This window comes from Penaeus chinensis, chromosome 24 (genome assembly GCF_019202785.1).
Source record: "Penaeus chinensis breed Huanghai No. 1 chromosome 24, ASM1920278v2, whole genome shotgun sequence".
Classification (NCBI taxonomy): Eukaryota; Metazoa; Arthropoda; class Malacostraca; order Decapoda; family Penaeidae; genus Penaeus; species Penaeus chinensis.
The window spans coordinates 6,898,282-6,913,281 of NC_061842.1; the positions used below are offsets into that span (position 1 = coordinate 6,898,282).

The window sequence follows — 15,000 nt, forward strand, 5'->3', positions numbered from 1 at the left end:
CTGTCTGGCTTCGCATAGAGTGAGGCCAAGTCTGAATCTGAGAGTTGCCACTTCAGACTCAACCTTGTAGATAGGGCACAACCTATACAATACAGCAGTTATTGGTAGGATGGCCTAGACCCCATCAGTTTTGACAATGATGGGGAGGAGATTGATATGGTCAGACAGGGAGGGATTATCCGCCAAGGGGAGGTCATGTGTAAGGAAAGTAATCTTGGCAAAATTGGTGGGGATTTACGATGACCTCCAGGGAAAATGGTGTAGCATTGTACTGATACTGCATCATACTCCAGGAGGCAGGCGAGCAAGTCTTCCCCACAATCTGACCAATTTTTGTCGCAGACAGGGCAATTTGTTGGGGAGATGGAGACAGTTCCAATACAAGTATTAAGGGTGGGATGAGGTTGAGCAGGAATGGGTTTCTTGGTATCAGGGTTGACAATGCTTTAGCTTGTGTTTCAGATATAACTGTAACAAGACGGGAACAATTGGGGCAGCTGCGGAGGGAAACTTTGCAGGTCCCATTTGGCTGGGCTAATGGAGTATTTAAGATATTTGTAGAGGTGGGAGTAGTAGAACGATGGGGATGTGTGGAAGAAGTAGTGTTGACAGAGGTACTATTATGAAGAGGTGGACAATAAGGTCATAGAGTAGTAATAAGGGAGTACAGATAAAGTACAGGATGTTGAGAGAGGAGGAATATCTCCTGGAGGCTGAGTATTGACCTGGGTGGATGATGTGATAGCAGGCATTGAGGAGGGGATAATAGTAGCAGTGTTCAGAGTTGTGGTCAAGGGAGAGCCTGGAGTTGGAGAATCAGGAGAAATTGAATCAGTGGGGCTATTTGATGAAAGGGCAAGTCTCATTGCCCCTAATAATGATAAAAAATCTTCATTATTGACCATGGTAAGCCTAGATTATGTTCAGAAGAGAAATAGTCTATCCCTCAGGGTCTCTTTGAGGGGTAAATGCTAGACAACTAAAAAGTAATACTGTGCCCATGGCTCCCCCAGGCCATTCATAACAATGCACAAAGTCAGCCTTTCATCCTTTCAACACAGCTCACACACACCTTAGGAAATGGATAATAGAAGGGTTTGGAGAAGAGAGGGAAATGAAAAGAGGGAGGGAAGACCATTAGATGAGTTGAGGGCTAAGACCCAAGGTAGGGGTGATTCCTAGCATTTGGTCCCAGTTTCCATCACCTAAGCTCCCCACAGTAGCTACAGGTATAAGATGGGGAGGTGGGGGTTATTACTGTAATGGCTTCCTTCCAAATCCACTTCCATGCAGCTCTGCATTGCGTTTGGACATTTTTGCAAATATTTTAAGTTCAAATTTATTCCATTAGAAAAGGGTTTCATTAACATCTCCCTTTTGAGGAAGATGCTTCTATTCTAAAGATAAGGACTTAAATCTTTGCAATTCTTTCTTGTCATTTCATTCCTATACTGGCTTCCACCTCCACTGTGTTCGGACATTTCTTATAAATAACTCAATTTCAATTTCTTGTATTGGTATGTGTTATTTCTGGGTTATTTCTGTAAGGTATCTCCCAGTTGCTGTTATATTATGGGAATAAATCAGAACTGGGAATGCTGTGTAATGCTTGGGACTCCACTGCTTCTGGTTGCAGTGCCACCCATGCCTGACAGGGTGTCCTTCCACCAACTATGGTTAAGCTCTAGACACAAAGGATTGACCATCCCACTGGGCAGCAAGATGATATTTAAATACAAGTAACTCCAAGGTTCAAGAAAGAAAATCAATATGAAGACCATCAACGTCTCTTTAATACTAAAAGTAACTTGTTGGAGACATCCTAAAATACATTTTGTAAAAAAAAAAGTCATCTTCGTAACACATACTCTTACATTTGAATAAATATAGGTTTTCTGTGAACAGCAACTTAACCTATTACTTTCTTCTTTCAACCTTCTTAGAATTAGTTGTGAAATTGTTTCAAGAAAAAGAACTTATCGAAGGGTACACAAAAAAATTTTAAAATAAATATCTAGTCTACAAAAAACACTAGAAACTGAATCAGCTTGCTCTGTGTACCTATAATAAGGAAATAAAGAAGGAAATGTAGCTCTGAAATTCACAAAGAAAATTTGCTGAATATTTTTAAAGTAAAGTGACACTATAACAATTTCTTAAATAATATCAATATGTTACAATTCTCTTTGAAGAATTGTTAAAATTTTAAAATCTCCCTTATTGCTTTTCTTATACAGTGTCACACTATATAGCAATTACCTCCCTAACTTTCTACTATTTTGGTCACTATAAAATAAAGAAAAATAAAAAAAATCACAGGATATCAGGTATCACCAAGGCTAAATAATGCCATCAGTATTAAAATAAAAACAATGCTCCTGGAATCAATTAAGTACCATTCCAAAACACACTGTCATCAACTACATAACCAAATTCTATGTCTGCAATATAACAACAACAACAGCCATCAGAAGAAATACTTCCGACAGTTGGCAGCACCGCATCGACATTCAGTCTTGCCATACTGAAGTCCCCTGTTTCCCTTGGGTGTCTTCAGTATCATGTCTGGTGAGGTCGACACTGCTCTAATTCCTTCACTTTTCTGAGGAGTTATGACCTCTCCAAGGGTGTCTTCAGTAGATTCTAACATTTAGAATAAATAAAGGAAGATATTAGCAATCAAATGTATGAAGCAATAAAGCAATAACAAGTAACAATATCAGGCACAGTGTTACTCATTGTCAGAGGATTTGACATCCACTAATTTCAAGTTATCATATAACAGTATTTTTACAATACATGTAGATTGCAATCACCAGTACATGATTATAATTTCGTTGCCTTTATAAAACTGTCAAAACAAGTAAACATCACTGGCATTGCCACTCACTAAAATCAAATTCAAATAAGGACATATGCATATTTAGTTTGTTTTTGTTCATTCCTTTGACTGCCATTAATAGGTAGATTGACAGAAACACTTAATATAACTAACCTTTTACTTGATCTGAGTTTCCATTTGCCATGTGCTGGGAGCCAAGGCCCGAGTTGTAGTCGAAGGTCAATTCCTCTCCCTTTTTTATGTCTCTTACACTGAATAAAGCAAGTCTAGGAAGATCAGGGTCAAGGCAGTTCACCCACACATTAAAGACAACCAGATTTGGATCACACTGGAAAATAAAACCTTATGCTTAAGACTATGTAGCAAAAGTACCCAAGACTGATTCTGCACAGATAAATCCTGTTGCACAATATTGACAGACTGACAGTATTTACTTAACTCAGGTCTGTCAGATTTTAAAAACATTTAGCAATGTAATTGAACCTGTGAAAAAAAGTTGTGTGTATGTAACTAGTTAGAATCTTATGCCTCTAACAGCATCCCCTAACTTCCTATCCCTTGTATATGATAAAGCTACTTACCGAGTGGTTGATGAAATGTGATACATTCCCATATTTTGCAGCATCAACTGTGTAAAGATTCTGATCTCCTTTGTCATAATCTAGATCAAAGAGATATGTGCAACCTTGGGCATCTGGGTAAGAAAAAAGGAAAAAAAAAACTTTTTAATCAAACTGATAGATAATTTGCAATGAACCTAACTTAAAATATATATATATATATATATATATATTTATATATCTATATCTATATCTATATCTATATCTATATCTATATCTATATCTATATCTATATCTATATCTATATCTATCTATCTATTATATATATATATTATATATATATATATATATATATCATATATCATATATCATATATCATATATCATATATCATATATCATATATCATATATCATATATCATATATCATATATCATATATCATATATTATATATTATATATTATATATTATATATTATATATTATATATTATATTATATATTATATAAATATATATATAATATAGATATATATATATAATATAGACATATATATAATATATATATATTATATATATATATATTATATATTATATATTATATATTATATATTATATATATATATATATTATATATATATATATATATATATATATATATATATATATATATATATATATATATATATATATATATATATATATATATATATATATATATATATATATATATATATATTATATATATATATATATATATATTATATATTATATATATATATATTATATATTATATATTATATATTATATATTATATATTATATATTATATATTATATATTATATATTATATATTATATATTATATATTATATATTATATATTATATATTATATATTATATATTATATATTATATATTATATATTATATATTATATAATATATATATTATATATTATATATTATATATTATATATTATATATTATATATTATATATTATATATTATATATTATATATTATATATCATATAGATATATATCTATATATATCATATAGATATATATATCTATATATATAATATATATATATATATATATATATATATATATAATATATATATATAATATATATATATAATATATATATATAATATATATATAATATATATATATATATATATATATATATATATAATATATATATATAATATATATATATATCCTTTTTTTTACCATAAAAAGTGCATGTCTGTGATACATCATGTAATCCATATTTCATTACAATACTTGTAATCATATTAAAGGATAAACTGCATGACCATGTTTCCTTTTTCTTTTTCTTATGCTGTTCTGAAATTGGCCTGTAAGCCCCAAAAGTGTTACTACTAAGTTGTCAATACATATTCAATCTCTTATTTCAAATGAACTAACTATCATAATACAAACCATAGATTTTCCCTCGTCTTTCAGCTTCCTCTGAAGTAATCACTTCTCCAACATACTCTGTTACAAAAGTATCTTTTTTAATATTTTCCAATGCTTTGACACCCCAACCACAACCACTTGCAGTCCGGAAAATGCTTAGGCTGACATTCCTTCCTTTTTGTACCACTCGGTTTAAGCAATGTGCGTTGCATTTGCATCTCTTATTACATTCATAGATTGGTGTGCCAAGCGATACCTAAAAGAGAAAGAAAAAACAATTAATTGTACACAATCTTTCTTTTTTGACACCTATAATGGTGGATTAAAAAAACTTCTGATATCAGGGTGTTTCAGTGCTTTATCAAACAATTTGTGGACTCTAATGTTTTGTTTTGTTTTAAAGGGTGCACATCTTATCTTAACCCATTGGCGACGGGTGTAGAAAACTTAAAAAAAACTCTACGCTCTGGCGAACCACGGCAACGCGCCGACTTTGAACGCGTGAATTCGGTTCATCAAGCCGAATCACTGCCTCTGAGCGCTTTGGCGCGCCGCCGCCGCGGACAGCCACACGCCACATTTCGAGCATATTGTTATGACGCCTATAGGCGTGACCCGTTGGGAAGGGGTTAACATTCACAGTTACTGAAGCTTATTTGGTTGTTGTTAGGAAGAAAAATTGAATATTGTGAAGAAATTTTTTTTAAAACTGACAAATAACAAAATGTTACTTATTGTATTCTTACTGCGTCGAGTTATAGACTACCTCAAGATGATATGGTCTGTGCAAATAAAACAGTCTATTGCCATTTGGATAAAGCAAATCAAATGACAAATACAGACATTGGTAAGTTTCAAAAATAAATAAAAACATTTTGCAGAAAAAGAGAAAATAAGACTGCAAAGGGGAGGCATTGCACATAAGTGTTTGTGTGCAAACATAATGCCCACATTTTGGGCCATGTGAGGGCAGTGAAGCATCCAGATTCAGTGGGTTAAGATTCATAAGCAAGGTATTAGGGAAATAAACCACTCCTCAGTAATCAACTAAACAACCATCCATTGCACACAATACTTTAAAAAAAACAGGTCTTACTTTTAATCTCCCATACTTATTGTAGGCAAACCAGGAATTCATCTGGTCAGGACAACAGGACTTGCAATTGTTGAAACAGTCTTCACACTCACAGCCAAGCACCGGTTCTGATGGGATTGTTACACCTAGTCCAGCCTGTTCCATAGAAAAAGAATTATTCATCTTTCTTGAACAGAGATGCAGATAAGAGGAGAGAGAGACATGACATTAAAATTACATATATAGCAAGTCTCTTTAGCTTCAGGAAGATTTGGATTTTTTATCCCTGTATGTTTTTCTATTATATAAGCATATACCGATATTACTGTGTAAATTTACCAGTACAATTACTTACTCTTAGTTCATTGATGTATATAAAATTCATTGCTGGAAGTTCAAGGTCAACATTGTTCTCCACAGTCAGTTTACCAGGATCACTGCACACTGAATTGATTTTTCGCTCCCACATCCGTAGTTCAGCTAACTGCTTTTTGCGCTTCGTCTCTACTTCTCTTAATGTTACATGCTCCACTAATGCCTGTATTAGTTTATCGTATCTCTCCCTCTGGCAAGTGAACATAAAAGAATAATTAATACATCTCTACAGTTTGAACAATATCATAAATATCAAATCTTTGAGAGCCTTATATTTCTTCACTACTCCTTCCCATATCAGAAAACTATCATTGATATAAATGTAAGGTAACGAAAGGAAATGATTGCTGCTTTTTACCTTTCTAGTTGCAATAACTTTGTCTGCTAATTCATTAATTTTAATCTCCATCTTAGGAACCACTGGCTTTGGAGATAACAAGACCTTTAGTGATTTCTCAAAATTCTGCCTCGCTGGGTCAGAGGCAATAGCCAGGATTGCCTCACGCTGTAGATTCTTTGTACTTGGGTCACTGGGCAGTGGATAGCTGCTGAACCTGAAAATCATTTAAATAAATAAAATATCTTCAGGAAATAGAAGCCATCATCACGAACACAAGATTTTCAAACACACTTCCTCTTATTCAACATTCATATACAGGATGATGGCCAAGAAGCAACATTATTGCAAATACCAAAAGCTTCTGACAGCTTTTATCCTTATGATTATTCTAAAGCCAGCTTGAAAAGTAAAAGAGGAAACCAAGAAATCTTAAAAAACAAAACAAAAAAACACAGGGTTAAGTTGACCATAACACACACAGGAGGGTTGGGCAGAAATAAATCAACAATGAGTCAAGGTTACATACCCCTTCACCAAGAATTACATGAATATTCAGGCTTACAACATAAATGAAATTACCAGTAGCCACTAACTATATAATGCATATAAAGATGTATGTGTACTATATGAGGATAAATTCAATAAAATACCCATAAAAATGGTTACATATTGATTTCCTTCATTTTCTTTATGTCATATGCATGTGCAAAAAAAAAAAATTAAATATCTTCCTTGTAAATTCCAACTGAAAATGTTAACCAATCTTTATCTGCTTATGCCCTTTTTACACCAAGAAATAACCAGATGTGGGCTTTAACAATCAAATGGTTGTTTCCTCATTTGTGCATATCATTTATCTCCCTGAAACTTTTTCCAGCTCATAACTTTTCTTTTTCTTTTTTCTTTTTTCTTTTTGTTAAGGGCAAATCAGTTAATCATGAAAATTTAGCTAAATGTTGTAAAAGAAAACATTTTTCTTTGATGCAACATATATTCAAACAAAATATAAAAAAGAATAATGAAAATCTGAAAGACACAAATGCATTGACAGCAACTTCACTAAAATGTTACACCTCATAAGGAATGGTTCCTGTAAGGATTTCAGCAAGTTATATAATTTGTAGACTTTATTGCATGCAGATTAACCATCAGATCTCCATGCAAAGGAGTGCATTCCACAGGCAAAAGGAAGAGGAATTTTGATTAAATTTTGAAACTATAGTTACAAAATCTAGTCAAAGAAAATTATTAATAGCAATTATTGACAATTTCCAACTGTAATTTTGCTTCTCTAACTCAATATGCTCTAAACCAGTGATTCTTAGCCTTTTTAAAGTCACGAACCCCTTTAAGAATCTGGAGAAAACTATGGACCCCCTCCCCAAAAATGTTCACATATTTTTGCATGCAATGTGTATAATGTATTTGATTTACTGAGCTTTGATTGTCTATGTATATATGATCACAAAGTATGATTAAACAAAAATAACAATAATAAAACAAAATGCAATAATTAATGGCCCGGTTTGTATAGCAAAAATGGCTGTTAATTCTCAACTGATCCTCACCGACCCCCTGAATTCTTGGTAAGGGGTTCATGGACCCCAAGGAAAAGAACCCCTGCTCTAAACCAATTTAAAGTCTGTCATTGGAAAGGCATTGAAACTATTGAACTTCTATCTGTTCTTCTTTACTTTTTGAGAAAACTAAGGTAAATTTCAAACATCCTCTTAGGCAGTTCTCTGTGTAAATATAATGTTTATGCATAAATTTTGTGAGAGCAGTGCTGCGGATGGTCATTAAGAAGCAAATACAGTATCGTTTGTCTATGAATGATAACTACTTTAAAATTCTGCATGTTTTCTATTGCAAAAATCTTCATATACCTAAAATCCTAAAATTTACTTAACCTTCTAAACCAAATACTAATACTTCAAGTTACATGAGTTGCTGTAATTCCAGGCTGGCTGAAAGAAATTAGATAGCAAAATTAAAAACAGAACAATTATTCAAACATCTTCCTCTGATGCCAAAACTTCTTCATATAGTTACAAAATCTTTTAAATCTTATTTTTCATCTTAATTTTTAATTTACATAAATCCACAAACAATCAGTACTATTTACTACTAACATGACAGTTTTTGAGGGAGTGTAATAATACAGTCTTGGAGGAAAAGTCAGAAGTCATTTGTGTCCTCTCTCAAAAACTAGAAATCGCTCGTGCAATACCCTTTTCATTGAACATATCCACAACCTTATTTACCCCAAATATTGCAAGAATAGCTTATTACCATCTTAACCCATTGACACCAGGAAAATGCACCATCTACTGTTCCTTTGCTGTAAATTAAATCTTTTCTGAGGGGAGGGAACATACCAGCTGGAAGCTTTCCAGTTCTTAGGCAGTTAAATGATAAAATAATACCATAATTGATAGTGCTTGTACAAATGCACTCTCAGCATCAATGGGTTAACATACAACAGATTCCCTTTAAACCATCCATAAACAAAGTAATAGTTACCTCTAACACCCTCCTTACAAACAAACAAACAAGGTCAGAAACCCAGACACAAACACCTACACCCACACATACAACAAAAATTACAAAATAACAGCAAAGTAACTTTCTAAAACTAAATTATACAGCCTTAAACACATTATATCATTCATAAAGAACAAATTTTAAAAAGATTACTTACTCTTCCTCTGATGTCAGCTTATCTCTATGTAGGAATCTTGTCTTATAAAACTCAACGAGTAGTTCCGCACAGCTGGTCAAGTTCTCTGAAGGTTCCCAGGTGTTGTCTTCCGAACCATAGCCTCGCCATAATACATTGTAAAAGTACTGACCCTGTGTTGGAAATAACTATGTCAAGACTTTAAAATGTCAAAATCCTACAGCTTTAGCATTTAGTACTGCAATTATACAATACAATTTTTTGTTCTAATAATTTAAGTACATCTATTACAGGTACAAATTTCCAAATATTTCATAAACTGTCACGTAACACACAAACAATCCATTTTTACATTGCATAACCTGGTATGTGCACACAACTACCATAACTTTGTTCTTCTATATTCCATTCTCAATATCTATACCTTATTCTACATTCAAGTCAGTTAATAAGAGATCTTGTACCTATACTTAATAAAAAACTCCTCTATGTGATTTTATCCTGCTGATGTGGAAGCCATGTAAAAATGGACGGTCTTTGTTTAAACTGAGACGGATAATCACCAAGTGCAGTCACCAAAGAATCAATAATAAGGCCTACTTGATTTCACCTGCTTACTCTGTTCCCAGTGCTAACCTAGTCCACCAAGTAACATCTCTATTACATCATAAGCTTATATTGTGGCAGGTATGTTTATAACATTATAATCATAATAGCAATAATAATATTAACAATAATAACAATGACTATAATAATAATATAATAATAATATAATATAATATAATAATAATAATAATAATAATAATAATAATAATAATAATAACAATAATAATAGTAACAGTAACAGTAACAGTAACAGTTATAATAGTAACAGTAATAATAGTAATAGCAATAGCAATAGCAATAGCAATAGCAATAGCAATAGCAATAGCAATAGCAATAGCAATAGTAATAGTAATAGTAATAGTAATAGTAATAGTAATAGTAATAGTAATAGTTATAGTTATAGTTATAGTTATAGTTATAGTTATAGTTATAGTTATAGTTATAGTTATAGTTATAGTTATAGTAATAATAATAATAATAATAATAATAATAATAATAATAATAATAATAATAATAATATTAATATTAATAATAATAATAATAATAATAATAATAATAATAATAACAATAATAGTAATACCCACAATAGCAACAACAACAACAACAACAACAATAACAAGAACAACAACAATAACAATAATAATAATAATAATAATAATAATAATAATAATAATAATAATAATAATAATAGTATTAACGATAATATTAATATCTATAGCAATTAAAATGATGGTAAAATAGGTACTTCTTTTTAATTCAAGGACTGGGGTAATCAAGCAAGGGCAGATAGTCCTAGCAACTGACTTCCTGGTGACTAAGCACTTGTGAAGCCAACTATGTATAAACAAAACTGAAAAACAAAAACACAGTGGACAGTTCATGTAGCTGGAACCAATGGGTAAAAAAAAGAAAATCTATGGGAAAAACACTATGGCAAAATTCAACTTTGATTTCATTAAATGCACAAGAATGAGAAAAAAAATCCACACCTCCAAGCAGGGTTGTGGAGTCAGAGCCAGAAGGAATTTGGTGTTGCTGGAGTCAGAGTGGGCAAAAATGTCCCAACTCCAACTCCAACCTCAACATATTTATTTCCACCCGAAAGAATGAGAAATCATATCATTTTCATTTTGTCGCAGTCCTTTATGTATTTTTTAAAGCATAAGATTTTTTTTTTTTCAAGAATATACAATAAAAAGGCCACAACAGCATAGCTATAATCACTTGACTCAAACCTTTTAAGGACATGGATTAAAAGGTAGTTTATAATTGTTATGAAATCCTTTTTTTTTTCTTCTTTTTTTAAATTATATCTAGGAATCAGAGTCAGAGTCAGAGTCAGATACGCAAGGAATTAAGAAGTTGGAATCAGGTGTTTAGAGAACCACCTCCACAGCCCTGCCTCCACAACCTCTTCACAAAAATCCTCTATAGAGACTTACCTCACTCTTCTTATAACTGACAATGGTCTCAACTTCATATTCTGGTTCATCCTCCTCCTCCTCCTCCTCCTCTTCCTCCTCCTCCTCCTCCTCCTCCTGAGATGGTTCCTTGCCGTTTAGTTCCTGGTTCTCACCCTTGTCTACGACTGTAAGGTAATCTTCAATGAGGCTTCTGCGTGGTCGTTTAACATTCTTTGCTGATTGGGGGCCTTCCGAATGCCTGTGGCGTCTTTTCTTTTCTGGCATTCGAGCTTTAGAAGATTCTGCTAATTTTTGCAAGGGTTTGCCTGTTTCGAAACCAGGAACCAACAAGTCCTCATCATTGCCAGCTTCTGAGGCAGGGGGTGTAATGCTGACTGTTGCTTCATCCTTCACAGTGTTGCCTGAAATTTCACAGGATCATAATACGAAATGAATAACAAAATCTCACACAAAAATGGAAACAATGACATACACTAGTATTATTTTCCTTACTTTTATACCAACCTAACTAAGTTTTTTCTTTAATATGAAATTAACCACGTACAAGCTAAAGGAAATATTTCATGGTCCTATGAATCCATTACTTTACTGACCATGCCAAATAACTGAACCAGCTCTGCATAGAGAACATAATATAAACTGAAAATAAATCACATAACACACTGTTGACTTATATTCATCTCTGTAAAACAAGTTTGGTTCTTGAACTATCCTTTAGATGCCATACCATTGTGCTGTGGCGTTTGGCCAATGCTCTCGCTGGGCTGGTCTCTTTCTGTCTTTATTCCTGATGCACCTGTCTTCACTGTTGTTTGTGGCTCCAAGTCAAAATTCTTTTTATCCCAGCCACTTAAGACATTTCCCATATCCAGTAAATTCCCCTCCACCTAAATAAGACATTGAAAATAATGAGGTTATATACTTGAATACCACTGAAAGGAGAGTAAACATATTCTACTTTCATATAAGATGGTCACGAACAGCAAGAGAAAATGTAACATTTTGTTTTTTTCACAGTGATAAAAGAAACATGTTTGTCTGTATGATAGTCTTATCTTATTGTGAGACCTGGGGCAGCCTTCATTTTCTTTGTCAAATTTAAGAATTGTCCTTAAGAAGCCAATTCTAAAATTTGTCTCCGACTCACACTGTTACCAAATTTCAAAGTTAACACATTACAGCCATCTCTGCCAGGCCTAGGCACATAAATCATCTGAGAGTGACCTGGAGCATTCTTTGCCTTTATCCTGCTAATTTTTTCACATGCAGTGATGATATATACTGTCTGATCATCTTACTCTTTTTAAATATCACTGAAGAGTTAGAGCTCCATGAAAACCTTTTAAAGCCAGTTCAGAGGTGCTAAGCCTAAGGAAGTGTAATTGCAATGTAACCAAAACAGTAGGCTAGGTAGCTGGAGGTGGCTCAGGAATCATGGCTGAGCCTGGATGGTGGAACCCAGGCTTAAAAAGGCATGCTCAGACATTTGGGCTTGATCAGTGGGCATGCCCAAGAAGCAACGTCAGAGGCAAAATACTGGCTAAACAGTTTCACTTCCATACCAGTTGTTTAGCCAGTAGTCTGCCTGCCTTCAGTGTCACTTCTTGGGTATGCCAGCCAATCAGGCCTATGCATATGGACATGCCTTAACTTATCATTTCACCTTTCAAAATAACCTAATCTGACAACTGGTCGGCTCTCCAGAGTGCTGGGGAAAACATGAAACATAATTATTTCCTAATATTTGATTTCACTATTTTGGTTCTTTTCCAATAAGTTATACCTTTTTTTAGCTTAATGCTAGGCTATAAATGTGGTTACTTTAGGAAGAGGTTCAAATGCCATTTAATATTCCTTATTTAGTAATCAGGTTTTATAACAGCAGACACCACACTGAAACACTGCCAAAACATTGACTTGATTACAAAAAAAGCAGCAGCTGTCAAAGTCCTGGGTATTTCAAGTGGAGTTGAGAGTGAAAGGAATAGAAAATGAAGTCAGGCAATAAAATCACACACTTTAGGGCTGTATGTATACATCATGAAAGTTGTAATGTAAATATAAATGTAAATGTAAATGTAAATGTCAATAGAAATATGTAAATATATATATATATATATATATATATATATATATATATATATATATATATATAGGACACAAACACAAACACAGTAACATGTACACAAAGATGAAAGGAAAACAGCCACAGTAAGAAGTGAAACTGAATTATAATGTTTCGAACTCTTCACGAGTTCCTCTTCAGCCGAATGATATACCAAAATGGATACAAGGAGAATTTTGACAAGAATATAAAGTGGTTGAGAGACAGAACGAACAAGAGCTGAATCAAGTCTCAGGAGGAGAGTCAAGGTCGAAGAGTCTAGGGAAGGCTTTGCTAACTAACAAGGAGGTAAGGTCATCCAAGCCCCATTGACCAAAATTCTCTCCTTGTATCCAGTTTGGTATATCATTCGTCTGAAGAGGAACTCATGAAGAGTTCGAAACGTTACGATTCAATTTAATTTCTTACTGTAGCAGTTTTCCTTTCATGTATATATATATATATATATATATATATATATATATATATATATATATATATATATATTTATATACATATATATTTATATATATATTTATATTTATATATATATATTTATATAGATAGATAGATAGATAGATAGATAGATAGATAGATAGATAGAGAGATAGAGAGATAGATATAGATAACAAGCACAAGGCTGCAAAAGAGTCCATGCAAAATTAAAGAAAATCTATTAAACACTAGTAAACAAAGGTTATAGGGGTAGGAGAAGAAATCAAAGTCTGACAAAATATTATGCATTCTCAGTTATTGCCCTCTTACACACTGTCTTACAGATAAATCTTATCAGGTACTGTACATACATTTCATTTGGTTACAACAGTTGGTTCTCTTCTTAGAGAGGTAAGGCAAGGGATATGCAGAGTGTTAAAGCTTATCAAAAATGAAATAACAGACAATTATTTGGTTTTCCTCCTCATCCATATTGATGGTAAAAAGATACTTAAAGAAAACCTCAAGTTATTGTTGATGTCTTTTCACACTTTCTCACATCAAAAATTAGATACTGTCAAACTGTTTTAGCAGAAATTGGAAATTATTCTTGCCTTACAGTAAATTACAGACTGGAACCTCTTCCCTCTGAGAGATCTAAGCCAATACCTGGAAGTTAAGGTTTGAAGAGATTCTGGAGGAGAGAAGCAGATAAAAAGTGGAAGAGAAAAAAAAACTCATTTGTGAGAAAGACAGTGAAGATATTGCCGGGGCCTCAGTATACAAATCCCACAATATTCCTTTATGTAATTCCAAAAGACCACAAAAATAAGTTTCTTTACACTTCATCCAAGTTTTCTTATCATAGTATATGTGATGCATTTAACAGGAAATTTATTATCATCTCTAGTAAGAACTTGCATGCCTCCTCCTTCAATACACTAAAGTATGAACTATAAAAAAAATAGCAAGGAATCTTTAATAAGAAATCAAAATACTAAAATGCAGTCAAAAATAGAATATTGCACTAAAGTATCGAAAGACAACATATCTCACCTGTTTCAGGTAGTAAGTAAACTTCTTGATAAATTCAGGATCAGGGAAGAAGAAACTTTTGGACTTGTATGATATAAAGGCCT

General features: G+C 32.7%; 1 protein-coding gene across 4 annotated transcripts in view; it reads right to left on the reverse strand.

The window, feature by feature from the left end:
- Positions 1–1,771: 1,771 nt before the first annotated feature.
- LOC125038185 (histone-lysine N-methyltransferase SUV39H1-like) overlaps positions 1,772–15,000 on the reverse strand; it is a 21,697-nt gene continuing 8,468 nt past the window's right edge. For 3 of the 4 annotated variants that reach the window (XM_047631565.1, XM_047631564.1, XM_047631566.1), the window contains 11 exons: positions 14,918–15,000; positions 12,050–12,209; positions 11,341–11,723; positions 9,314–9,465; positions 6,631–6,826; positions 6,253–6,462; positions 5,919–6,053; positions 4,844–5,078; positions 3,424–3,536; positions 2,996–3,170; positions 1,772–2,643 (listed from right to left, as the gene is read on the reverse strand). The exon at positions 14,918–15,000 is cut by the window's right edge and continues 64 nt beyond it. In XM_047631565.1, coding sequence (XP_047487521.1) covers positions 2,468–2,643; positions 2,996–3,170; positions 3,424–3,536; positions 4,844–5,078; positions 5,919–6,053; positions 6,253–6,462; positions 6,631–6,826; positions 9,314–9,465; positions 11,341–11,723; positions 12,050–12,209; positions 14,918–15,000 — 2,018 coding nt within the window. In that variant the 3' untranslated portion in view covers positions 1,772–2,467. Of the gene's footprint in view, positions 2,644–2,995; positions 3,171–3,423; positions 3,537–4,843; positions 5,079–5,918; positions 6,054–6,252; positions 6,463–6,630; positions 6,827–9,313; positions 9,466–11,340; positions 11,724–12,049; positions 12,210–14,475; positions 14,556–14,917 lie in introns of all 4 variants that reach the window. The other variant, XM_047631567.1, reaches the window with a different exon arrangement.